The 27,903-nt window shown below is 39.0% G+C and overlaps 1 protein-coding gene across 1 annotated transcript in view; it reads right to left on the bottom strand.

The window, feature by feature from the left end:
• Positions 1-27,903, bottom strand: part of AFG2A (AFG2 AAA ATPase homolog A) — a gene marked incomplete at its 5' end in the record, with an annotated part of 266,725 nt that overhangs the window by 214,462 nt on the left and 24,360 nt on the right. The window contains 3 exons of the mRNA XM_081091172.1: positions 22,292-22,547; positions 25,281-25,404; positions 27,685-27,741. Of these exons, the coding sequence (XP_080947298.1) occupies positions 22,292-22,547; positions 25,281-25,404; positions 27,685-27,741 (437 nt within the window). The remainder of the gene's footprint in view (positions 1-22,291; positions 22,548-25,280; positions 25,405-27,684; positions 27,742-27,903) is intronic.

The raw sequence follows: 27,903 nt of genomic DNA on the forward strand, positions 1-27,903 counted from the left end.
TACCTTTTTAATTACTACATTTTTTAACCAGTATTATAGCTATCCTTTTACCATTTTTTCAAGGGTCATTTTATTTTTTATTATTTTTTTTATTTTTCTTTATTTTATTTTGGGATTAGTGTTCTACACTCTATTTTCATCGTTCCTTTAGCATCATTTCTCTCTATCTCACATTTACCCTTAAGCCAAAACTCTCTTCCTCACTTTTCCCCTTTTGTTGTCCTGTTTCTCTTACCCTATTCCTGCTTTGGATTTTACCTATTCCTTCTTTCTACCCACTGTCTAAATTTCACCCTACTTATATATCTAATTTCCAATCCCTCGCACTCCCCATACAAATAGCCTCTTCCCCACCTCTATTTCATTCTCTTAATTTTTTTTTTGTTGTTTTTGTTGTTGTTGTTTTGTTTTGTTTTGTTTTGGTCTTTTTGTGTGTTTTTTTTCTCTCCCTTTTCCCAATCTCATTTCGGCACTCCTTTTTGTTTTTTATTTTTCTCTCTAATATTTTTCTCTTTTTTCTTCTTTATCCCCTAATTCTCTTCACTCGGGGGGGTCACCTTTATTTGGGGTTATTAATATCGTGAATGCATTTAGTTCGGTGCCTTGTACGTTGTGCCTTGTTGTGTTGTATTTTGTGCCTTTGAATCAGTGCAACAGAGAGAGATCTACATAACCAAACACCTTGAGAAGAGAAATCATGGTGAAACAAAGAACCAACCCAAATATGAAAGAAAAACAGGCATCATCAGAAAAGGAAGTAAACGAAATAGAGGCAATGGAGGCAAGCAACCTTTCAGAGAAAGAATTCAGAGTAATGGTCATAAGGTGGATGAAAAGAATGGAAGACCAATTCAACAATATGTGTAGGAACCAAGAGGAAATGAAGAAGAACCAAGAGGAAATGAAGAGAAACCAAGAAGAAATGAAAAACGACATCACTGCCATAAAGAACTCAATAGAAAGCATCAACAGTAGACTAGAAGAAGCAGAGGACCGTATCAGCGAGCTAGAAGACAAGGTAGAAAAAAATACCCAAACAGAACAGCTTCTAAAAAAAAAAATTAAAAAGCAGGAAGAGAGCCTAAGAGAACTCTGGGACAATGCTAAACGAAACAACATCCGAATAATAGGGGTGCCAGAAGGAGAGGAAACTGAGCAAGGAATAGAAAACCTGTTTGAAAAAATAGTAACAGAAAATTTCCCTGATATAGGGAGGAAAAAACTCACACAAATCCAAGAAGCTCACAGAGTCCCAAACAAAATGAACCCGAAAAGACCGACACCAAGGCACATAATAATTAAATTGGCAAACACCAACGACAAAGCAAGAATCTTAAAAGCAGCCAGAGAGAGACAGAAAGTTACCTACAAAGGATCCCACATCAGACTAGCGACCGATTTCTCAACAGAAACACATCAGGCACGAAGGGAATGGAATGAAATATACAAAGTCATGCAAAGGAAGGGTCTGAATCCAAGAATACTATACCCAGCGAGGCTATCAATCAAAATTGAGGGTCAAATCAGGAGCTTCACAGACAAAAATGGTCTACGGGAGTTTATTACAACCAAACCAGCAATGCAAGAAATGCTAAAGGGTCTGCTGTAAATAGAAAAAACAGGAAACAAAGAAGGAACGCAGCGGTAAAGAACAAAAATGGCGACTAACAAGTTTCTATCAATAATAACTTTAAATGTAAATGGATTAAATTCCCCAGTCAAAAGGCATAAGGTAAATGAGTGGATAAGAAAACATGACCCATATATCTGCTGTCTACAGGAAACCCACCTCAGAAAAAAAGACGCACACAGACTGATGGTGAAGGGATGGAAAAAGGTTTTTCAGGCCAATGGAAGTGAAAAAAAAGCCGGGGTAGCAATACTTATATCTGACAAATTAGATCTCAAAGTGAAGGACATAAAAAGAGATCAAGAAGGCCACTTCATAATACTAAAGGGAGCAGTCCAACAAGAAGAAATAACTCTGGTAAATATATATGCACCCAATATAGGAGCACCCAAATACGTAAGAAATCTTCTGGAGAAGATCAAGGGAGAGACTGACAGCAATACAATCATAGTAGGGGACCTTAACACCCCATTATCGCCACTGGACAAATCCTCTAAACAGAAACTCAGCAAAGAAACATCAATCCTAAATGACTCACTAGATCAGATGGAATTAATTGACATCTTCAGAACATTTCACCCCAAAGCCACAGAATATACATTCTCCTCAGGTGCACATTTGTCATCTTCAAAGATAGACCATATATTGGGTCACAGACAAAGTCTCTTCAAATTCAAGAAAATTGAAATCATATCAAGTATCTTCTCAGACCACAAAGGCATAAAACTGGAAATCAACTACAACAAAAACAATCCAAAAAAATCAAACACATGGAGACTAAATAGCATGCTATTAAACAACGACTGGGTCACCAGTGAGATCAAAGAAGAAATAAAAAACATCATGGCAACGAATGACAATGAAAACACAACAATCCAAAACCTATGGGACACAGCAAAAGCAGTCTTGAGAGGGAAGTTCATAGCTCTACAAGCCTACTGCAAGAAACAAGAAACAATGAGAATAAATGACCTAACTCTACAACTCGAAGAATTAGAAAGAGAGCAACAAAAAATGCCCACTGTAAGCAGAAGGAAGGAAATAACAAAGATCAGAGCGGAGATAAACGACATAGAGACAAAAAAAACAATACAAAAGATCAACAAAACCAAGAGCTGGTTCTTTGAAAGGATAAACAAGATTGATACACCTCTAGCCAGGCTCACCAAGAAACAAAGAGAGAGGACCCAAATAAACAAAATCAGAAATGAAAGAGGAGAAATAACAACAGACCCCATAGAAATACAAAGGATTGTTAGAAAATACTATGAACAACTCTACTCCAACACACTAGACAACCTGGAGGAAATGGACATATTCCTAGATAAATACAACCTTCCAAAACTTAACCAGGAAGAATCTAAAAATCTCAATAGGCCAATAACTATGGAGGAAATCGAAGCAGTAATCAAAAAGCTTCCAGCAAACAAAAGCCCGGGGCCAGATGGCTTCACAGGGGAGTTTTACCAAACATTCAAGGAAGACCTAAAACCTATCCTCCTCAGACTATGTCGAAAGATCCAAGAGGAAGGAACACTTCCCAGCTCATTCTATGAAGCCAACATCACCCTAATCCCAAAACCAGATAAAGACAATACAATAAAAGAGAATTATAGGCCAATATCCCTCATGAACATAGATGCCAAAATCCTCAACAAAATCCTAGCAAATCGGATCCAGCAGTACATCAAAAAGATCATACACCATGACCAAGTAGGATTTATCCCAGGGATGCAAGGATGGTACAATATCCGCAAATCAATAAACGTGATACATCACATAAACAAATTGAGAGAAAAAAACCACATAGTCATATCAATTGATGCGGAAAAAGCATTTGACAAAATCCAACACCCTTTCTTGATAAAAACTCTCAGCAAGATAGGAATTGAGGGATCATACCTCAACATAATAAAAGCCATATATGACAAACCCACAGCCAACATCATAATCAATGGGCAAAAACTAAAACCATTCCCCCTAAAAACAGGAACAAGACAGGGATGCCCCCTCTCACCACTCCTGTTCAACATAGTACTGGAAGTACTAGCCATTGCGATCACACACGAAGAAGAAATAAAAGGCATCCAGATTGGAAAAGAAGAAGTAAAACTGTCCTTATTTGCAGATGACATGATACTGTACATACAGAACCCTAAAGACTCCATCAAAAAATTATTAGACTTAATAAATGAATTCGGCAATGTAGCAGGATACAAAATTAATGCTAAGAAATCCATGGCATTTCTTTACACCAATAGTGAACTTACAGAAAGTGAAACTACAGAAGCAATCCCATTTACCACTGCACCAAAAAAATTAAAATACCTAGGAATAAACTTAACTAAGGAGGTAAAAGACTTATATGCTGAAAACTACAGGACACTGAAAGAAGAGATAGAGGAAGACATAAACAGATGGAAGAGTATACCGTGTTCATGGATTGGTAGAATCAACATCATCAAAATGTCCATACTACCCAAAGCAATCTATAGATTCAATGCAATCCCCATTAAATTACCAACGGCATATTTCACAAATCTAGAACAAACGTTCCAAAAATTCATCTGGAATAAAAAAAGACCCCGAATAGCTGCAGCAATCCTGAGAAAGAAGAACAAAGTAGGTGGGATCTCAATACCAGATATCAAACTGTATTACAAAGCCACTGTTCTTAAAACAGCTTGGTACTGGCACAAGAACAGACATATAGATCAATGGAATAGAATAGAGACCCCAGAAATCGACCCAAACCACTATGCCCAATTAATATTCGACAAAGGAGGCAAGAGCATACAATGGAGTCAAGACAGTCTTTTCAATAAATGGTGTTGGGAAAATTGGACAGATACATGCAAAAGGATGAAACTAGATCACCAACTCACACCATATACAAAAATAAACTCAAAATGGATAAAAGACTTAAACGTAAGACGGGAAACCATAAAAATACTAGAGGAATACACAGGCAGCGAAATCGCAAACATATGCCGAAGAAATTTCTTCTCTGATAATGCTCCTAGGGCAATGGAAACTAAAGAGAAAATAAACAAATGGGACTACATCAAAATAAAAAGCTTTTGCACAGCAAAGGAAACCATCAAAAAAACAACAAGAAGACCCACTACATGGGAGAACATATTTACCAATGATACCACCGATAAGGGTTTAATTTCCAACATATACAGGGATCTCATGAAACTTAACAAAAGGAAGATAAACAAAAAAATGGGCAACGGACCTAGATAGACACTTTTCGAAAGAGGACATACAGAAGGCAGAAAGACATATGAAAACCTGCTCAAAGTCACTAATTTTACGAGAGATGCAAATCAAAACGACAATGCGTTATCATCTCACACCTGTCAGAATGGCTATCATCAACAAATCAACAAACAACAAGTGTTGGAGAGGATGTGGAGAAAAAGGAACCCTTCTGCACTGCTGGTGGGAATGCAGACTGGTGCAGCCACTGTGGAGAACAGTATGGAGCTACCTCAGAAGACTAAAAATGGAACTCCCATTTGACCCTGTGATCCCACTACTAGGAATATATCCCAAGAAACCAGAAACGCCAATTAGAAAGGATATATGCACCCCTATGTTCATAGCAGCACAATTCACCATAGCTAAGATTTGGAAACAGCCTAAGTGCCCATCAGCAGATGAGTGGATTAGAAAACTGTGGTACATATACACAATGGAATACTATGCTGCGGTAAAAAAAAAGGAACTCTTGCCTTTTGCAACAGCATGGATGGAACTGGAGAGCATTATGCTAAGTGAAATAAGCCAGTCAGAGAAAGATAAATACCACATGATCTCACTCATTTGTGGATTATAGAGAACAACATAGACTGATGAAAAAGGACAGACCCAAAGACTGAGAAACAGCGATCAGGCTATCAATCCCCAGAAGGAAAGTAGGGGAGGGCGGGGGTAAGGGGAAGAGATCAACAGAAGGACTTGTATACATGTATATAAGCCAAACCAATGGACATGGACAACGGGGGGATGGGAGCATGAGTTTGTGTGTGGGGGGGGAGGTTAGGGGTTAAAGGGGGGGATGAGGACACATTTGTAATACCTTAACTAATAATAATAATAAAAAAAATTTAAAAAAAGAATAAAAAAACAAAAAAAAAAACTTCAGTAATAAGGTGCTGTGTTGTATTCAATATCACCTTGGTGCCCTAAAAGAATATAAGCAGTTTCTAAAAAAAATCTCCCATAAATGAAAGTACTCAAAACACCAAGAATCTTACTGTTCTTCATGTCCCAAGTAACTATATGGCAATACTTGAGAATATTTCTAATGTAGACCAGACACCTTACTTATACCAGTACTGAAATACTAAACTGAAACAAGAGAAGTGGTCTAATAATTTTCCAGCCACACTTATGTCATGTAAGCACAAAGTTTGATAATAAAGGAGACCAATTATTTTCACTTAAAGAAGGGGTTTTGCCGAAACCGGTTTGGCTCAGTGGATAGAGCGTCGGACTGCAGACTGAAAGGTCCCAGGTTCGATTCCGGTCAAGGGCATGTACCTGGGTTGTGGGCACATCCCCAGTGGGAGATGTGCAGGAGGCAGCTGATCGATGTTTCTCTCTCATCGATGTTTCTAACTTTCTATCTCTCTCCCTTCCTCTCTGTGAAAAATCAATAAAATATATTTTAAAAAAAGAAAAAAAAAGAAGGGGTTTTAAAGGAGCAGAAAATATATGCTTTTTAAAAGGATACGTTATAAGTACATGTTTATAAAACAACAAAACCTCTGCACTTTCAAATACAAACTACAGAATTTAAGAGCTCGGCAAAACCTCGAGGTCTGTTAGGATAATAAGAAAACAGCAGTAGTTCCCAGAGGAGACAGAAAAGGCAAAAGATGAAAAAGACTTGAGTTTTCAATAATTAAGAAAGAGTAAAGTACAAAGATTGATTCTATGACAAACACAGCACAACTTAACATATCCAAAGAATAGGTAAACATACTCACATAAAATATATGAAATATAACATGAAAATTCGTGGGATGCTACTAAAGCTGTACTTACAAGGACAGAGACAGATACAATACACATATTAGGAAAGAAAAATGGATGAAAGTCTAAGAGGTGCTCATCTCAGCTCCTATCAAGGACATCTAACAATTTAGTGGGGATTAGTGACAGTGTAAGAAAACCCTTGCAGAAATCATTTAGTATATTCCTTTATTTCACAAATGATGAGAGACTACAAGGTCTATCCAAGTACAAGAAGTCAGACTTGAAAAATGAGTTGATATGAACTGATAACATGGGACTTAAGGACAAAGAGGCAGCAGAGTACTCCAGGCAGAGAGAACAGCATAAACAAAGGCCTAGAGACAAGAATTAGCTTAACATTTGAGACTAGGAGGCCCTGTAGAACAAGACAAAACCCCTGTCCTTAAAGAGGTCACTCTTAGAAATATGAAAGGACATGTTTTAAGAACATGTTTTAAATAAACCTAAATCCAACTTTATTAATTTGTTTGTAGATATATGAGAAGATAAAGTATAGTAGACTGCCAGAAAGGAACAAAGAACAATGTGGAAGTTACAGATATGCAAAAAGCTGTCAGCCATAGGCCTTGAGATGTTAAATGAATATCAGAGCTTGCAATTTTAAAGATCCCTGGAGCCATCCTATTAATGCAACCAATCCTCCATGGTCCTATACCTGCCAATATCTCAGAAAAACTGCCTCATTGGCCATCAGTCATCTCATTTATTAAATGGAAAGATTAAAATCTATATTGTCAATTATTTTTCAGCTTTAAAATCCTGTGGTGCTAAGGTAAAACTATTGGACATAAACCATTCCTCACAAAGAAATATTAGAATTTATGCCAAGAAATTAAATATTTAAAAATACACATATTTTTATAAAGCAGAAGTAAACAATTAACCAGAGAAGTAAATGGACACATGTACATGATCAAGGAATATAGCTTAAAGCAGTGGTTCTCAACCTTCCTAACATCGCGACCCTTTAATACAGTTCCTCATGTTGTGGTGACCCCCAATTTCATTGTTGCAAATTGAACATAATTAAAGCATAGTAATTGATCACAAAAACAATAAGTAATTATATATGTGTTTTCCGATGGTCTTAGGCAACCCCTGTGAAAGGGTCGTTCGACAGCCAAAGGGGTCACGACTCACAGGTTGAGAACCGCTGGCTTAGAGCAAGCAATCTATGACATTTCCTTCCCTTGCTAAGTTTAACGTTAGTTTTTAAAATGTAAACAAAAACAGAAGCAAACTTCACTGTTCTTAAAAATTTAAAAAAAAACAAAACAGGTGTAACTAATTAAACAATAACTGTGTCATTTTGTCTTCATCATTTTATTTTCCAATGCTCTCAAAGCTGAGAATAGAAAACAAGATGCAATGAAGAGAAGAAAAGGCAAAATGCCCCAGGCAAGCCTAATGCCAACACAGTCCTTCCAGTGTATGAGGCATTCCCTCTCAAGCTCCACATCACCATTCAGATATAATCATTTCAGGACAAAAGCAATTACTCTAAATTATGCTCTTCAATATTATATGCTCCAGATTCAATCAACAAACATCATGTAGCCACACACATATGGAATCCCATAATTTTACACTCAATACTTGCTAAATTATGTTATATTTGAAAGTGCAATTAAGTTTCTTTATTACAAACTAATAATGAACTTCACGAGAAACCAATATGGCGGCATAGGTAAACACTGGAGTTTGCTGCCTCGAACAACCACTTCAAAAATACAACTAAAAGACGGAACGGACATCATCCAGAACCATAGGAAGGCTGGCTGAGTGGAAATTCTACAACTAGAAGGAAAGAGAAAAGCATACTGAGACTCAGAGGAGGCCCAGTGCGGAAGTAAAATACTAAGGTGCGGAGGCGCACGCGGAGAGGGCTGGCGGCTGAGGACACAGTTGTCGTTTTCAATCAGGAGGGAGTCTCAGGCTCTGAGCTCCAGTTCTGGGTGAGTCTCTGGGGACCCAGACTCATATGGGAGAAGCGGGACTGTCTGGCATCGGTCAGAACTCGAGGGCAGCTTTCTCTCGGAGGGGCTTGCAGCGATTACCAGGACATTGAGAAGTGGAGCCTCTGAGGGCAGCCATAACTGCTAGCCCCGCCCTGTTGATCCCATGGGACCTGCCCCAACCAAGCCCTGCAGGGATGCTTTTGCTGGATAGCCTAAGACAAAGGCTAGATTAGCACCTCCCTAGAGATCCAGGAGCCAGTGTACCCAGAGGTCAGAGTGGGACCATCCAGTTTGCAGCTCCGTGGAAACATAAAGGACACACTCAAGGGGCAGACTCAGTGAGCACCAAAGCCCCATTGAAGCAAGTCTTGCCCCAGAGGGGTGTCTCCAGCACAGAAGTTCTCCCACTGCAGACATAGCTGCTTCTCACAGCCAATTGGCCTGGAGGTCAATTCCTCCCAGTGATACAACAAATAAGGCTTAACTACAACAAGACTGTGCACAAAGAGTGTCCTCCTCAGGTAATTGGGGAAGCTGAACCACTGGGCCCTAGAGGACACTTAGCACAGAAAACCACTTTATCAACACAGGGAAGCATAAAAAAAAGGGGAGACAAAGAAAAAGGACACAAATGACCGAAATGGAGGAAAGCAAACTACTGGATATAGAGTTCAATACCACACTTTTAAGGTTTTTCAAGCATTTTCTAGAAACTGCCGATAAACTTAATGAGACCTACAAGAAATCTAATGAGACCCTCAATGTTCTGATAAAGGACCAACTAGAAATTAAGCATACACTGACTGAAATAAAGAATATTATACAGACTCCCAACAGCAGACCAGAGGATCGCAAGAATCAAGTCAAAGATTTGAAATACGAAGAAGCAAAAAACACCCAACTGGAAAAGCAAAATGAAAAAAGAATCCAAAAATACGAAGATAGTGTAAGGAGCCTCTGGGACAGCTTCAAGCGTACCAACATCAGAATTATAGGGGTGCCAGAAGAAGAGAGAGAGCAAGATATTGAAAACCTTTTTGAAGAAATAATGACAGAAAACTTTCCCTACCTGGTGAAAGAAATAGACTTACAGGTCCAGGAAGCGCAGAGAACCCCAAACAAAAGGAATCCAAAGAGGACCACACCAAGACACATCATAATTAAAATGCCAAGAGCAAAAGACAAAGAGAGAATCTTAAAAGCAGCAAGAGAAAGAAAGTCAGTTACCTACAAGGGAACATCCATACGACTGTCAGCTGATTTCTCAACAGAAACTTTGCAGGCCAGAAGGGAATGGCAAGAAATAGTCAAAGTGATGAATGCCAAGAACCTATAACCAAGATTACTTTATTCAGCAAAGCTATCATTCAGAATTGAAGGTCAGATAAAGAGCTGTACAGACAAGAAAAAGCTAAAGGAGTTCATCACCACCAAACCAGTATTATGTGAAATGCTGAGAGGTATCCTTTAAGAAGAGGAAGAAGAAAAAGGTAAAGATACAAATTATGACCAACAAATACACATCTATCCACAAGTGAATCTGAAAATCAAGTGAATAATCTGATGAACAGAATGAACTGGTGATTATAATAGAATCAGGGGCATAGAAAGGGAGTGGACTGACTATTCTTGGGGGGAAGGAGTGAGGGAGATGCAGGAAGAGACTGGACAAAAATCGTGCACCTATGGATGAGGACAGTGCGTGGGGAGTGAGGGAGGAGGGTGGGGTGGGAACTGGGTGGAGGGGAATTATGGGGGGTAAAAATAGGAACAAATGTAATAATCTGAACAATAAAGATTTAATTAATAATAAAAAAATATTGAACTTCAACTGATTCCAGAAATAACACTTTTTTAGAATTACTGCCTACCCTATGATACTTAATTATATCAAGAAGAAACAGGAAACATGGGCATCTGGATCTCAGATTTGAATTATAAAAGTTGAGCATAAAATTTCCTAATAATATACTCAACAACATCAAGTGTACAAGCAAGTATAATAAAATCTAAGGCTCCCTTTTGAAATTGTACTTTCCTCAAAATTTCAGAACTCCAGGAAATTTCTGGTTTATCTGGAGTCTTTATTCTCCTTCAACTCTGTATGAAGTATAGACAAGGTGATAAGTAAAACTAGATATGTCACTGGAAGAGTTCCATTTCTCACTGCTCCTTCACAGAAAAGAAACAAGTACAAAACCCTCAAAGAGGGCACTAAAAGCTCTTGCTTTTTACACATTAAAAGTCACTGGTGTAACCTCAAGCAATCACAGGAGCCAGGTCTGTTCCGAATCCCCACCACTTTCAAGAGTTGCTTTTAAACGTACTGGTGCACTTGCTAGAAAGCACACTAGTCTCAGGACATGAATCTTGGCCAAGACGCCCCAGACAGCTTGAGCCTGGATAGATCTGTAGTCTGTCCTCATCTGTGAAAAGGAATGTACTATATGATTTTTGAGGGTAGAAAGTTCAAAAACATCAGGATTAATTTACTTTGCCAACTTCAACAAATTTCCTAAAAATATAACTTTTAGCTTCAAATTTTTAATATCAAATTATTTTCTTACCTGTTTTACCAACATTATTAACATTCTGAGTTTAAAAAAAAAAATAGTTGATTATAGCACAATTCTTATGCCAAGAAAGGTTAAAGATCTACAGCTTGGTGTACCAGAGCATTGCCCAGGTGAGAGGAACTAGGAAAATAATGAAGGAATATAGTCTGATTTTGAAAAGGAGGGCAGGCCAACTATGTTTATTCCTTTATATAAAAGGTAAAAAGAAAAACTTCTAAATAATAACTCACCATTAAAACTAAAAATTAATTGACAATCACTATCAGTTTCCACAACTTTCAATCATTCCTCAATTTATTGCCATCTAGCAGCAAGTCAAGGACTAGACTAGAACTACTCTCTGAAGGCAACCCATGATCTCCCACTCAATGTCACTGTGGTCTCTAATACTGTGAATTCTCACTCCACTATTTATTTCCTAAGTGATCTTGGGAAAGTTCCTTAACTTCTCTGACCTAAGTTCCATCATCTATAACATGAAATCTTATAAGGAGGCTGTAAGAAATGCATTAATGCATGTTAGGAACTTCCAACAGTGGCTGATACATTGCAAATACTCCATCAGTGGTAACTAATACTACATTATTTTTAATTACTTCCTCCCTGAATTCTCCCCCATTTCATAAGTCACCCCTTTCATAGTTATCTTCCCATCTCTCTAGCCCAGCGGTTCTCAACCTGTGGGTCGCAACCATCGGAAAACACATATAGCATATCAGATATTTACATTACGATTCATAACAGTAGCAAAATTACAGTTATGAAGTAGCAACGAAAATAATTTCATGGTTGGGGGTCACCACAACATGAGGAACTGTATGAAAGGGTCACGGCATTAGGAAGTTTGAGAACCACTGCTCTAGCCACTTCTCAGTCTCCATATTAGATCTTCTCTAACAGCCCAGCCTTTGATGGTGGTGCCCCACCTTCTCTCATTAGCACTGTAAACTTTCCCCTACCATTCAGCAATACCCAACACACTGTGCTATAATTACCTGTCACACCCAGCATTTCCCTGTGCATCAAGGCCTCTGAGAGATCCAGACTGTCTTACTATTCACTGAGGTAGCCCCAGCACCCAGTGCAGGGCCTGGCTCAACAAATGAATGGATGACTAAACTCTATTCTTTCTAAGTGATTTCATTCACCATCTCATTGCTGCCAACTCCCAAATCCTTATCTCTAACCAAGACTCTGCTGTCTCCAAAACCTGCAATTCAAAGGCCTGCAGCATAGACTAGAAAGAATAGAGGAGTGGGAGGTGGGATAGAGAATAATGAATAGTCTAGAAAAGAACAATGAGTAGTTAAAAATAATTTTTTTAATTTTTAAGAGCTCAAATTCTGAATAAATTTTGAAAATACAGCTGATAGGATTTGACAAAGGAAAAGAGGAATCAAGAATAACGCTTAGAAATAACTTTTATTTAGATACACTGATTTTAGTTTTTTATTGTTTTGATTAGATAGAAAACCTTTCAAGTTTTATACTTTTCCAGTCTTGGCAAGACAACTCAAAAAATTTTCCACTAGCAAAGTAAATGGTACATAGCACTTAGAGCTTAAACAGAATCAAACCTACCTATTTTATCTAAACAAACCACTCAGCACCAAGTCATTTCAAATGAACAGCAAAAGTAATACTAAGATACTCAATTCACTGACAAAAAAAAAAAATCCATCTCTTACATAATATCCATAATATTATGCAGTAGGAAAAATCCTAACACCACATATATAACTATATTTCAGAATTATAAAATTGAGGAGAAAATTCATTGTTTCATAAGATACTAGAAGCCTGGTGCACAGATTCGTGCACCAGTGGGGTCCCTCAGCCTGGCCTGTGGGATGAGGCCAAAACTGGCTCTCCGACATCCCTTGAGGGATCCCAGATTGCAAGAGGGTGTGGGCCAGGCCAAGGGACCCCACCAGTGCACAAATATGTGCACCAGGCCTCTAGTCTATAAGCCTAAGTGCAGGTCCCTCAGCCTGGCCTGTGGAAATCAGGCTGAAACCGGCTTTCCGACATCCCCGGAGGAGTCCCGGGTTGCGAGAGGGCACAGGCTAGGCAGAAGGACCCCACTGGTGCATGAATCCGTGCACCAGACCTCTAGTCTATAACAAAAGTGTTATATGCTAATTAAACCGGACATCCAGACGTCCTTGCAGACAACCTTCCAGACGAAGTCGGAGCTGCAAGGGAAGCTCGGGTCCTGGATGCCTGCCGGTGGCCAGAGGGAAGCCTGGGTCCTGGGTGCCAGAGGAAAGGCGGTGCCGGCAGCAGGGGGAAGGCCTACTCTTGCATGAATTTCGTGCATCAGGGCTCTAGTATGCATATAATATCTTTGGCTAACCTTTTCCCACCCTCCCTCCTCCCCCTCCCCCTTCCCTCTGAGATTCATCAATCTGTTCCATGTTTCCATGCCTGTGGTTTCTGCTCCTGCATTGAGTGTCTGCCCCCTGGTGGTCATTGCATGTCATAGCTACAGGACGGTCAGCCGGCCAGCCAGTCACTTAGGTTTTTATATATATAGATCATAGTACATAATTACTGGTTACTTATCCAGCTAAAACAATGAATGAAGACATATTCCCTTATAAAACATATAAATTTAGTTTTGTTGCTCTATTGTAGGCCTACAGTGGACTCATGTGCAATGAGGAAAGCAGGGAAGGGGAGAGACTGTGACTGATTGATTTAGCAAGAAAATCTGTCAGGGAGGCACCCCCCCAAAAAAGCCACATCTATCTCTAGCCTGCATATTCTTATTGATGCGCAAGATCTTCACTGATCCAGATTCAGTAAAAATCACTACTCTAGCAAGGCAAAGAATTCTGACAGATTTCCCCAATGTCTCTTGTACCAAAATAACCACGAATACTTCATAAAATACCAGGAATACTGCCAAAATTCAAATAAGCTTCTACCAGAGAAATGTATAAATACACATAATACGAAACTCTTTTTTTTTTTTTTAAGAGAAAAGGTCCTACTTACCAAGGGCCTGAATGAATGACATCTGCTGCCAGACTTTTTTTGAAACCTCAAAGAATTCTTAAAAATATATGTTATCCCTATTTAGCAGGTGAGGAAACATAGTTCGAGGTTAAATGACGCCCTAGCCGGTTTGGCTTGGTGGATAGTGTTGGCCTGTGGACTAAAGGGTCAAGGGCACTCTCCCCCTCCCCGCTTCTGCCCTATCTAAAGATCAATGAAAAAATATCCTCGAGTGAGGATTAACAACAACAAAAAGAGGTTAAATGGCTTGCCCAAAGATTCTCAGCTAGCTGATAAAGGCAGCTAGCATGTGAACCTACACCAGTGATGGCGAACCTATGACACGCGTGCCAGAGGTGACACGCGAACTCATTTTTTTGGTTGATTTTTCTTTGTTAAATGGCATTTAAATATATACAATAAATATCAAAAATATAAATCTTTGTTTTACTATGGTTGCAAATATCAAAAAATTTCTATATGTGACACGGCAGCAGAGTTAAGTTAGGGTTTTTCAAAATGCTGACACGCAGAGCTCAAATGGTTCGCCATCACCGACCTACACCATAAGCTTTCCACTAAACCCCACTATATTCCTGGATTTTATTTAAAATACTGAATTTTCACAGAATCAATATTTTAATTCTTAGAAAACACCATTGGAAGAATTCCAAACATGGTGGGAAAGGTTAGAAAGAGAACCTTGGTGGAAAATGTTAGAAAGAGAAACTTTCATAAGAGTTAAGTACTTTGTACATAGTAGATCCACCATAAATTCCCCTTAAAATAAGTGAGTAATGGGTGGGAGGGAGGACTAACAGCTATAAATATCTCAGAACTCTGGTATAAGACAGGTAAAAGTTTCCATTCAAGAAATGTCTGCAGTCATTAGGTTTAATATTGTTACTGGACCTGTTTAAGTGTAATAATGATAAAATCACTGTTTAAATATGAGTTTTCATTCTTCCTGTTTGGTGATGCTGTCTTATAAAGGCCAAGTATTTGGTATGAACATGATGAAATGATGTGTAATCAACAAGGATGCTAAAGATGAAATTCTTAGAGTAGTGAAGCAAATACTTCCTTTCTCTGCAAACAAAATATCTGAATCCACCTCTTGAAAAAAACAACTCTATTTATACTCACTCTCCTGAAATGGCACAGGCAGCCTTAGAAGGGACAAGTTTATAATAAATCCCTGTATTTGGACAACACTGTTGCTAAGCATCTTCAAACATTCAGCAGAGTTTATATAATTCATGTCTCTGCTACATAATTAACATTTCATGCTTTCCAAAAAGTGTAGTATGCTTATCTAGGTTGATAATTTAAAACATTATAAATTTTGAGAGAATTAATAAAAGGCTATGTAACTAATTCATTAGAAAGGCAGCCTAATCCCAGGAGGAACACAAACACAGACATTCAATGTCAGGATGTGTCAGAGTTGAGCTTGTAAATAGCTTGTGAGATAAAACATTTCAAAATGCAGCTGCTTTCTACTTAAAAAGGTGAGCTACAAAACATTAGGCTTTTGGACAAGTCACGACATATAAAACCATGCTCTAGTGCAAAAGTTAATAATAAAGGAAACATAACATTTGAAAATAAGTTTCACACCCAAGTGTCAACATTACCTTTCTATCTACTCAAATAAGAGATCCCAATGTTGAAAGCAACTCTACTGTAGCATTTCCAACTTTCATATCATTATTGAGACAAAGGTAAAAGTTAGGGAAACTATTTAGTAACATTGAAAAGAAGAGAAAGTTGAGAGTAAGCACATTGCAAGAGGCAGTGTCCCTCTTCCAGGCTATGGAGGAGGGTGTGAAAAAGCTTGCACACACAAACATATACCAACCACAGGGAGTCTGACCTTTTGTACTGTCTTCCTGCAAACAACCTTTACATTACAAAAATAATCAGGAACATAGTTCACGTGGATTTTGTGAAACTTGGAATCACTTCACTGTATGTGATTGCTAGGCATCTGTGCACCACATTTTTTTGTTAAAAAGGGCAGAGGTTCCCTGATTAGAAGGCAACCCAGAAAAAGGAAAACCATTCGACAACCAAAACCCAAAAGCTCAGAGCACAGAGATCCACAAACCATAAGCAAGCAAATATTCCAGGGAAAACATACATCTATATGTTTATTTCTATTATTAATTCTTAACTGTTTCCTTAATTGTGGATTTTCTATCTTTCAGAATTGTCTTATTCAAGTTTTATTCAAAACCATTATACACACTTGCAGGATAAACATGGATGCTCATTTTTCCTAGAGCAGGAGTTAAATGATATAGTCTGGAATAGTACATTACTGCCATGTAAAAACTCCGGGAAGAAATTAAAAACTATCAAAGGTAATCAGAGAATTACATTTCCTAAATTTCATCCAGCTATTTAAATCAGTTATGGAGAATCTTCAAAACTCATAGAGTTGTTTGGCCTAGATCAGTGTGGTTCTCAGAGTGGAATTCTCAGACCAGCAACATTAATACTACCTATAGCTTCACAGAACCATAGGCCTAAATGAGGAATTCAAACCGCTAATAGGCAAATGCAGAAATGGCTGCTTCACAATCACTTGGGAAACAATGTAAATACTGTTTCCAGTTCCCCACCTCCCTTAATCAAGCATGGGGAGGGGGCTTACGCGTGTATAGCTTCCCAGGTGAACATGATGCATAATGAGGTTTAAGAACCAATGTCCTATGTCCTTGGCTCTTGAAGTGTGGTCCCCAGAACACCACCAGCAGCAGCAGCAGCAGCAGGTGGGAACTTGTTAGATGTTCGCAGGCAAGCAACCCAGACCTACTGAATCAGAAACTCAGGAAGTGGGGCACACTGGCCATCTATTTACTAATTTCTTCCGATGATTCTGACCACATAATGTCTGAGAACCTCTGCTCCAATTGGGAACATGTGAAAGGAACTAGGATCCTGTGGAGAGGAATAAATCTCACAGATCTGAAGGTCAATATGCCATACTTCCCAGATATGCCAGTGGGCATTCTCAAGCTGTCCATTTAAGCACAGCATGATTTTGAACAATGAAAAATGCCTCCTGAAAAGCACTGTTTTAAAGCAACTGAGAAGCCTTGTCCGTGGAAAGTCAATAAGGACTAGAAATGCTCAAGTGAACAGCAGCAATTATAAGAGGGGGCACAGAGCAAGTCCAACTTGTTTATAGCTCCTATAAACAGTAACCACTGTTTCCTCTGCACAGAGCAAGGATTTCTGAAGGCAGCAGAGGAGAGAAGGAGATGAAGCTCACCAGAGGACTAAAACCAAAACTCAAGTCTTAGGTTAATAAACATTTTATCAAGGGGAGTAGGATGGTAATCATGTCTCCCAGTTTCACATCTACTTCAGATGAAATACTTCTTGGGCACCTATTATGTACCAGAAATCATGATATTGCTCCCAAATATCAAGATGCCACCAGGAATCTTTTTTAATAAAACAATGATTCTAATTTTGTGTGCAACTCTAAGGTATCTATTTATCTTTAGGTTAGAGGGTTCTCTCCTCCCCATCTCTGATCCTCTCACAGCCTTTTCAATTAAATGTAAGATTGTAAGGACTAGAATTTCTCAAATTTTCTTGCCATTTCCCTAAAGTTCTTGGGGTAGTAAAGTGCCTGTGAAAGTAGATGGTCCTATTGACATCTGGTATGTGACTTACATTTTCACTTCTCTCCTGAAAGTCTCAGGATACAACTTAATTTCTGGACTATACTTACCTGTGAAAAAATATGGATATTTTCTGCTGTATATATATTGATCCTTCCCTTAGTTTCATATATAAAGTAAATTTAAAAGCTTTATACCATTCTAACAAAAGTCTGGTATATGACTTAATTATAAGCATGGACTTAGAGTAAGATGAATAGACTAGAGTTTAAACCCCAGCTCTGACACATACCAGCTGAGACCTCTTGAGCCAATGATACTCAGATCATAGGGCTGGTGTAAGGATTGGAGGAAAGGGTGTTGTTTTCTCTTCCACACCTTCTCATGCCCTCATTCTACCTGTAGAACTCTTTTACTTTTTATTTAAGCTTCTTTTCAGATGTCACTTTTGCTATATAACCAGAGCATTTCCTTTCCCCAAAGGAAAGTCACTACATTTTCCATAGCTTTTTGAGTATGTACCTCACTGTGTGTTTACAAATCTCGTCCTTCCATCATGTACCAAGAGCTGCCTAGAGTGTGTACGTAAGAAAGTCAGAAACTACTTGATAAACGATGTTGAAGAATGACTCCTTGCCTAGATGGGCAAGTCCAAAGCAAAGCCTATGTAAATACTACAGGTTCAGTTCCAGACCACCCCAATAAAGCCAGTATCTCAATAAAGCGAGTGGCAATCCTTTTGCTGAAGGAGCTTGCCTTCAATTTGTAAAAAACACATCTGTGAAGTGCAAAAAAGCAAAGCACAACAAAATGAGATACACCTGTAACCCAGACACTTCATTATCACCTAATGGAATGAAGGAAACAAAGTTATCCACTGATACATCTCCTTCTTGGTCACTAGATAATTCAGTTCCACGGACAAAACCACCATCCTATCTAATAGAGAAACATAGTAATTAACCGTAACTTCGCTACCCTTCCCATTGGCTAATCAGCGAGATATGCAAATTAACTGCCAACCAAGATGGCAGTCAGCAGCCAGGCAGCTGAAGCGAACAGGAGGCTTGCTTGCTCCAGTGAAGGAGGAAGCCAAGGTTCCCCGCCTGCCGCTGCCAGCCTCTGAGCTTGTACTCTAAGAAACAATGTTGCAATTATAGAACCTAAACAAACCCCAGAAACCTGCTTTCAGCTGTCAGAGCTGGAGCAAGCAGGACCACAACAGTGTTACAATTATAGAACCCAAACAAACCCAGATACCTGCTTTCAGCAGCCGAGGTCTCAGAGCTAAAGCCGGCTCTCAGTTCCAGTGACAGCCATAGAAGGTAAATAAATCCCAGAATTAAAAAAAAAAGAAAAAAAGAAGAGGTTGGGAGCTTCAGTCACCCGCCAGCCTGAAAATGGCCCTCAGTCCCTCACCCAGACTAGCCAGGCACCCCAGTGGGGACCCTCACCCTGAAGGGGGTGTGACCAGCTGCAAACAGCCATCAGCCCCTCATCCAGGCTGGCCAGGCACCCAAGCGGGACCCCCACCCTGATCCAGGACACCTTTCAGGGCAAACCAGCCAGCCCCCACCCGTGTACCAGGCCTCTATCCTATATAGTAAAAGGGTAATATGCAAGCTGACCCTAACAGCAGAAAGACTGGGAATGACTGGTCACTATGACACACACTGACTACCAGGGGGCAGACTCTCAATGCAGGAGCTGCCCTCTGGTAGTCAGGTCGCTCTCACATGGGAAGAGCTCTGCTCAGCCACAAGCCAGGCTGATGGCTGCCAGTACAGCAGTGGTGGTGGGAGCCTCTCCTGCCTCCTCAGCAGCGCTAAGGATGTTCGACTGCAGTTTAGGCCTGCTCCCCGCTGGCAAGTGGACATCCCCCGAGGGCTACCGGGCTGCCAGAGGGATGTCTCATTGCCATCTTAGGCCCAATCCCCTGGGGAGCGGGCCTAAGCCGGCAGGTGGTCATCCCCTGAGGGGTCCCAGACTGCGAGAGGACACAGGCTGGGCTGAGGGACTCCCCCTCCCCCCCAAGCGCACAAATTTTTGTGCACCGGGCCTCTAGTCCATATATAAAAGCCTAAGCGACCATTGCAACCGAACGAATGACCGAACAGGCTGCATGGGGTGACTAAGCCGGCAGGGGGATTAGTGAGGGGCGACCAAATGACCAAACAGCAGGCTGTGTGGGGTGACCAGGCCCACAGGGGAGACAGTTGGGGGTGACCAGGCCGGCAGGTGAGGCAGTTGGGGGCGACCAGGTTTGCATGGGGGGGCAGTTAAGGGGCAACCAAGCCGGTGGGGGAGCAGTTAGAGGCAACTAGGTCGGCGGGGCGGAGGGGCAGTTGGGGGTGACCAGGCCAGCGGGGGGGGGGGGGGGGCGGGCAGTTAGGGTCGATCAGGTAGGCAGGCAGGTAAGCAGTTAGGAGCCAGTGTTACCGGATTGTGAGAGGGATGTCCAACTGCTGGGCCAGGATCAGGCCTAAACCAGCAGTCGGACATCCCTCAAGGGGTCCTGGAATGGAGAGGGTGCAGGCTGTGTTGAGTGGACCCCTCCTTCCCCATGCACGAATTTTGTACACCGGCACCTCTAAAACTAGACAGAAAAGGCTTTGTCCTAGACCAGTATGTACCAGAAGAATATTTATATTTGCCTTGTGTCTACATAACCTGTAGTCTCCCCCTATTGTGAGTCCTTTTCATGGAAATCATAATGATCAAATAGAATAAAATAAAACTGACTTTCTTCACCAAACGTAAGATATTGAAAAACTCCTAAGTATATCTTTCAAGTTTTCCTTTCCCACTCATTTTTCCTTCTCCAAGCTCTTTTCATACATGCAATATGGCCAGATCAGAAGTACCAATACACTAATGGAAGGGTATTCAAAGCCAACTAAATTAGATTAGCTATGAATCAATGACTTAGAGGTAAAAGTAACCATATTTCTGTACTAAAGTTCTAAAATAATTAAAATTCCAACTCAAAAATTCAATTTTTTCCATTATCTCAAGGGTTAAACTTTTTATAATTATTATTATTATTTTTTTAATCCTCACCAAGGATATATTTCTTAACTGATTTTAGAGAGAGATGAAGGGAGAGAGAGAGACATCGATGTGAGAGAGAAGCATCAATCGATTGCTTCCCGAATGTGGCTTGAACTGGCAACCTAGGTATGTGCCCAGACTGGGGATTCAATCTGCAACGTTTTGGTGTATGGGATAACGCTTCAGCCAACTGAGCCACCCAGTGAGGGCAAGAGTTAAACTTTTTTTAAAATATTGGATAGGTCACAAACTACAAGAAGAGAATCGACAACTGAAAAAAATTCCTCCAAAATATGAAAGGACTTAGAAACAAATGCCCATATCAGAAAAAGAAATAAATGTAAGAATATAAGATTACTGGCAAACCAGAGATGTTTTGAGATATGTGCCCAGCCTTTAGAGATTACCAAAAACTAAATACAGGAAGAAAAAAAAAGGCCAGCAGATATTTTTCAATAAATTCTTACTTGCCAGTAAGCTTATAAATATTTCAATAGCTTATAAAAATTGCCCAAATTGGAATACCTTTTATTGGTTGAAATTACTCTGAAAAATTGCCCAAATATGAAAATGTATTAAGGGTTTCCCATAGTAACTACAGTTATGACATGGTGAAGTTCTTAAAGTCAAAGAGCCAACTGAATAATAATGCCCTTAAGTTTTCAGACTTAAATATCACTTTAAATATCACTACCACATACTCTGAGGCATAGAACTCTGGTTTCACTAAGTACTTTTATAGCAGTTCAACAAATACAAAGCTGATTCTTAAGAAAAATTATGATTTTTGCAGGTTCCCTAATTTCCATAGCATAATGTTAATAAATGCTGTAGTCATTAACAATGCCATTAATGAATCCGGTTACACATTCATGTGTGTGTGTGTGTGTGTGTGTGTGTGTGTGTGTGTGTGTGAGTGTAAATTTAAGAAAAGTCTGAAAGCATATCTCTATATATAATAGAGAAATATGCAAATTAACCAGGATACCGTAACAGGTCAACAGGACAGGAGGAGGTTGAGGGGCCTCCGCATGCCTGCCCTGGGGAAGGTCCTGATCAGCAGCGGCCACAGCTGCTTCAAGGGCCGGAGAGGGAGGCAGGGCCGAACTGGCGACTCCAGGTTGGGCAGCGCCGTTCAATTTAGAATCACGCACAGGGCTCCTAGTATACTATAATAGTGGTTATCTTTAGGAGGTACAGTTAAGGGTGATTTTTCTTTATTTTTTATAATTTCCTGAATTATCTAGACATTTTTCAATAAATATATACTTTATGATTAGGAATTAAACCTATTTTCATTAAGGAATGAGATATAAATGATCAGTATGCAAATAAACCAGAGTTATTAAGTCCAACAACACATATAACTATATAGCAAATCAATCTCACCTGATTCATTACACAAGGCTTTCAAGTCTGCTCCAACATATCCATGTGCATTGTTTGCTAACCGTAGCAGCTCGGCTTCAGTGAGTACATGTGGTACCTTTCGAAGCAGTTTCCGAAGTATATCTAGCCGGTCCTGAGCATTAGGAACTCCAATCTCAATCTCTTTATCAAATCGTCCAGGTCGGCGGAGTGCAGCATCCAAAGCATGAGGACGATTTGTGGCCCCAATAACTAATACCTGTCCTTCACTTCCTTCCTAACAAAATAAAATAAAAACTAATTATTCTTCTACAAGTAAAATACACACACACACACACACACACACACTATATAGGCAAGGATGGATGGATCCAACTGTCCAGGCTGCTAAGTCCTATCCCTTACACTTTTATTATTCACCCTACATTTTCCAAAGCTTAGCCTAAATGATCCCTCACCTAGTTTTCCAATACTTACCTTTCATATATCACAAGTATGTCTCTCCCACATCTAGCATCTTACCGACACTGTTCCTATGAATAATAACATATATAACACCCTATCATATAGTTATTTTAATTTAAATATTTTTTTAATATATTTTATTGATTTTTCACAGAGAGGAAGGGAGAGAGACAGAGAGTCAGAAACATCGATGAGAGAGAAACATCGATCAGCTGCCTCCTGAACATCTCCTACCGGGGATGTGCCCGCAACCAGGGCACACGCCCCTGACCGGAATCGAACCCGGGACCCTTGAGTCCCCAGGCCGACGCTCTATCCACTGAGCCAAACCGGTTCGGCTTAATTTAAATATTTTAGTTGCCCTTTTCCCCTACTTGAAACCAGAGATTATGGCCTACAGATTATTCAAATAGAAGAGATCTTTTATAGTTTTCAAAAAGATCTTCTTCACAAATGGACTCTATTTTAAATTTGATAATTTTTTAAATTTCTAAAAACATAGACAGCAATATAACCAACACCGGAGTACCAGCCACCTTGAATATGTATGGACTTTAACTCTCTGAGAATGAAATTATAAAGAACTATGATCATGGCCTTATGGGTGGCTAAGTTGGTTGGAACGTTGTCCCATTCGCCAAAAGGTTGTGGGTTCTATTCCCAGTCAGGGCACATATCTAGGTTGCAGGTTCGATCCCAGTCAGGTGGTATACAGGAGGCAACCCACAGATGATTCTCTCACATTAATGTTTCTCTCTCTCTCTCTTTCTCTCTCCCTTCCTCTCTCTCTCAAATCAATAAAAGCATATCCTCGAGTGAGAATTTAAAAAAAAAAAGATCTTCCACCTATAGAAATTATCCAACATTCTATTCAGAAGAACCAAGTGTAACCTCACAGAGACAAATTTAACTGAAATGTGATTCAAAGAAAATTCAAACCTAACCAGTTACACTGCATGTGCCAACAGAAAATGCATGGATTATAATGAATCCACAAATTGTGAATTTAGAAGACAAAAATACAGGCCCTTAAACATCTTCAGGCTAAAACATCAATGTCACATGCTTCCATTCCTACCCAAAGGCAAGAACACCAATCCACAGCAGGCCTTTCCCACGGGCAGAAGAAAAGGCAGCTGTGTCTCAGTAATTAAGACACTCCAACACAGTCTTACATCTGACTTCCTACTCACCAAGAATTCTAATTATAATACAGCGCTCTCTCGCGCGCGCGCTCCCCCCTCTCTCTCTCTCTCTCTCTCTCTCTCTCTCTCTCTCTCTCTATATATATATATATATATATATATATATATATATATATATATATACCTTTTGGGTGAAAATAGAGTCATCCGTAAAGTTGATACTTAGTCAGCGCAATAATTATATTTCTTATTATAAACAAACAAACTGGTACCCCGGTTTATATATCAGTCTTGTGAGTGTTGTTATTGTGGGTTGTCAGTCCTCACAACCCATCTCCGAAATACTAACATTGTATTCTCCAGCTTTATAAACTGAAAACCAAACCTGAGTGAGACAAGATGATCACATTTAGGTGCTGCCCCAAGACTGAGACCAGGTGGTCATCTAGCCTCCCCCAGATAGCAACCCTTGTCTTGTGTTACTCTTAAAATTACAACACATTGTTAGCAAATAATAGAGACTTAATACTAAACCTTCACGTTATTTTTGCATGTTCAATTTCTACCAATAGGAAGTAAAAACCAAAAAGTTCTAATAGTCCAGTTTTTAATATGCAAAAAGAGGACCTGGAATTACATACTTTTAAAAATTTCTTTAGGTTCTAAAAAACAAGTTCTGCATAAGTGTATTCTTCTGGTAAATGACTGTCAACATTATGTATATGCCATCAGAGTGATAACAAGGTAAATTACTTTTAAATGTTGCACAATACATTATTCTCACCTTCTTTATTTTCACTTGCCCCCAAAGAATCAATTTATACATGTGTATATCAGACTTACTCAAGAAATTTCTTTATAAGTTCTCCTAAAATTTAATCACTAAATCTTTCTTATGATTTCTGTTTCAGGTTTTTAAGTTAATAACATTTATTACAGAAGAAATCCATTGTTGTATATTATTTTACATGCTAGAAAAAATGTCAGATTATACTATCCTAGCAGTTACTAAGAAATCTGCCAAAGAAAATTATATTGTGGCCCTTTCCTCTAGTGCAGGGATCCTCAAACTACGGCCCGCGGGCCACATGCAAATACAAATATTGTATTTGTTCCCGTTTTGTTTTTTTACTTCAAAGTAAGATATGTGCAGTGTGCATAGTAATTTGTTCATAGTTTTTAAAACTATAGTCCGGCCCTCCAACGGTCTGAGGGACAGTGAACTGGCCCCCTGTTTAAAAAGTTTGAGGACCCCTGCTCTAGTGTTTATAGCTAATATTTTTTCCTTACCCTAGAATACTCCACAATTCAATAATTTGATAGTTTTTGCTACTATATATACACAAATGATTAAGAATCGACCCCTTCCTACACAGAATCAATACTAGTGCTGTACTTACTGAACCAATACCATCCATCAGTGTTAGCAGTGAAGCTACAACTCTTTTTTCCACTTCATTCTGAGCCCCTTCTCTTTTTGGGCAAAGTGCATCCAGCTCATCAATAAAAATAATTGATGGATGCCTAAAAACAAATAAGTAAAAATGAATTCGCTAATATACATTTAATTTTTAAATTTGACATGTGACATGTCACATTTAGGATTTAGTTAATAATATTAAAGACAAAGGCAACAGGATGTTAAACTGAAAAACCTTAGATGAATTCTAGCCCAAATTATTAACTCACCAAAAGTACATTCTAGTGGATCTGCCCTCAATTAAAAGAAGAGCACTGAGAACAGTGTACTGCTCATGAGATGAGAGTCTACGCCTAGGCAGAACTTGCCCACTAATGCCTACTGCATTGTTATGCCTCAATTCAGAAGCAGAGGCTAGAGATGTTGTCCCTGGGAACAGGCTTAAAGTCCAAGGGAGCAAAATTAGAAATGCTCTCTGTTACTTTACCTATTAAAAAAAATTACTTTCACCCTGGCTGGTTTGGCTTAGTGGATAGTGTCGGCCTGCAGACTGAAAGTTCTGGGTTTGATTCTGGTCAAGGGCAGGTACCTGGGTTGCAGGCTCAATCCCTGTTCCTGGTCAGGGACCTTATGGGAGGCAATCAATCGATATGTCTCTCTCACATGATATCAAATAACACTGCCTTGTTTCTCTCTCTGTTTCTCCCCCTCCCTTCCACTCTCTCGAAAAAAAAATCAATGGAAAAATATCCTCAGGTGAAGATTAACAAAAATAATAAATAAATAAGTAAGTAAGTAAGTAAGTAAGTAAGTAACTTTCATGATAGTCAATGTTCCTATAAAAAGATGTGAACTAGAGAGCATTATGCTAAGTGAAATAAGCCAGTCAATGAAGGAAAAATACCACATGATCTCACTCATTCATGGATAATAGAGACCATTATAAACTTTTGAACAATAATAGATACAGAGGCAGAGCTGCCTCAAACAGATTGTCAAACTGCAGCGGGAAGGCCGGGGAGGGTTGGGGGGCAGGAGGTAGGGGGGTAAGAGATCAACTAAAGGACTTGTATGCATGCATATAAGCATAACCAGTGGACATAAGACATTGGGGGATAGGGGAGGCTAGGGGACTGTCTAGGGTGGGGGGATAAAATGGACACATATGTAATACCCTTTGTAATACTTTAAGCAGTAAATAAAAAAATAAAAAATAAAAAAAATCTAAAAAAAAAAAGATGTGAATTCGCCCTGACCGGTTTGGCTCAGTGGATGGACTGTTGGCCTGTGGACTGAAGGGTTCCGGGTTCGATCTCAGTCAAGGGCATGTACCTTGGTTGTGGGCACATCTCCAGTAGGAGGTGTGCAGGAGGCAGCTGATCGATGCTTCTCTCTCATTGATGTTTCTAGCTCTCTCTCCCTCTCCCGTCCTCTCTGTGGAAAACCAATAAAATATATTTTAAAAAAAAGATGTGAATTCTCTCATAAGAGGAAACCTCAACTGCCAGGAACATAACAATGACAATAAAAATATACCAAACAATAAGGTATGCCCTGGTTCTCAAACCTTCAGTATTAGCACCACAGACTACTTATTTCATCTACTATAACTAGGAAAAAAGTACTTTAAAAATTGAAGTTCTTTTGATAAGAGAGCAATATTATGGTAAGTTAAATGCCAAAAAAATGATAGAGCATAGCCATATTATAAATAATATTACTTTAGACCAAGTTATAGACCATGCTCTAATGCTTCTTGTAATATAACATGGTAGACTAATTTGAGGAACAGAATTCAACAAGAATTATTGTTAAAGAGCAAAATATTTGTCCCTTTGAAACAAAGTATATAACAAAATAAAGTTTTGAGCATAAAGAGCTACTATAATACAATCTTCAGGAAGTCTCATGATATCAAATAACAATGGCTTAATTCTTTTCCCTTATGTATTTTTTAATTGAGATATAATTAACATATAACATTATATTAGTTCCAGGTATACAACGTAATTTAATATTTGTATTTTGTGAAATGATCATAAGTCTAGTCATCGTGACATCTGTCGCCATGTATAGCTACAACACTTTTTTTTTCTTGTGATGAGATCTTTTAAGAGCTACTCACTTTACAATTTTCAAATATGAAATAGTTATATTAACTATAGTCACCATCCTATACATCACATCCCCATGACTTATTTCTTTAATAACTGGAATTTATTAGAAATAGATGAGAGAAAATGTCATTAGATTTACAACCTATTTCTAGTGCTACCACTACTAGTTTTGTACTATTCTTTCATGCTTAGTATAAAGTGCTGGTATCTCTACTTTGATTAACACAGCCTTAACTACTAATTTCAAGCAAAAAAAATATAGAATACCGCAGAGTGGCTTCAGCAAATATCTGACGTAACCTTGCTTCAGTTTCCCCATAGAATCTGTAACAAATAAAATACATTTAAGGAACAACTCTCAAACTTTCCAAATATTTCCAGAATACTTAAAATTAACTTTCCAAAATTATTTTCCAAACTTAATTTGTATATAAATGAAAGAACAAATCTAAAACATTTCAACATGTGAAACATCCAGACAGAATA

The sequence above is a fragment of the Myotis nattereri genome (assembly GCF_964212035.1).
Source record: "Myotis nattereri genome assembly, chromosome: 5".
Classification (NCBI taxonomy): domain Eukaryota; kingdom Metazoa; phylum Chordata; class Mammalia; order Chiroptera; family Vespertilionidae; genus Myotis; species Myotis nattereri.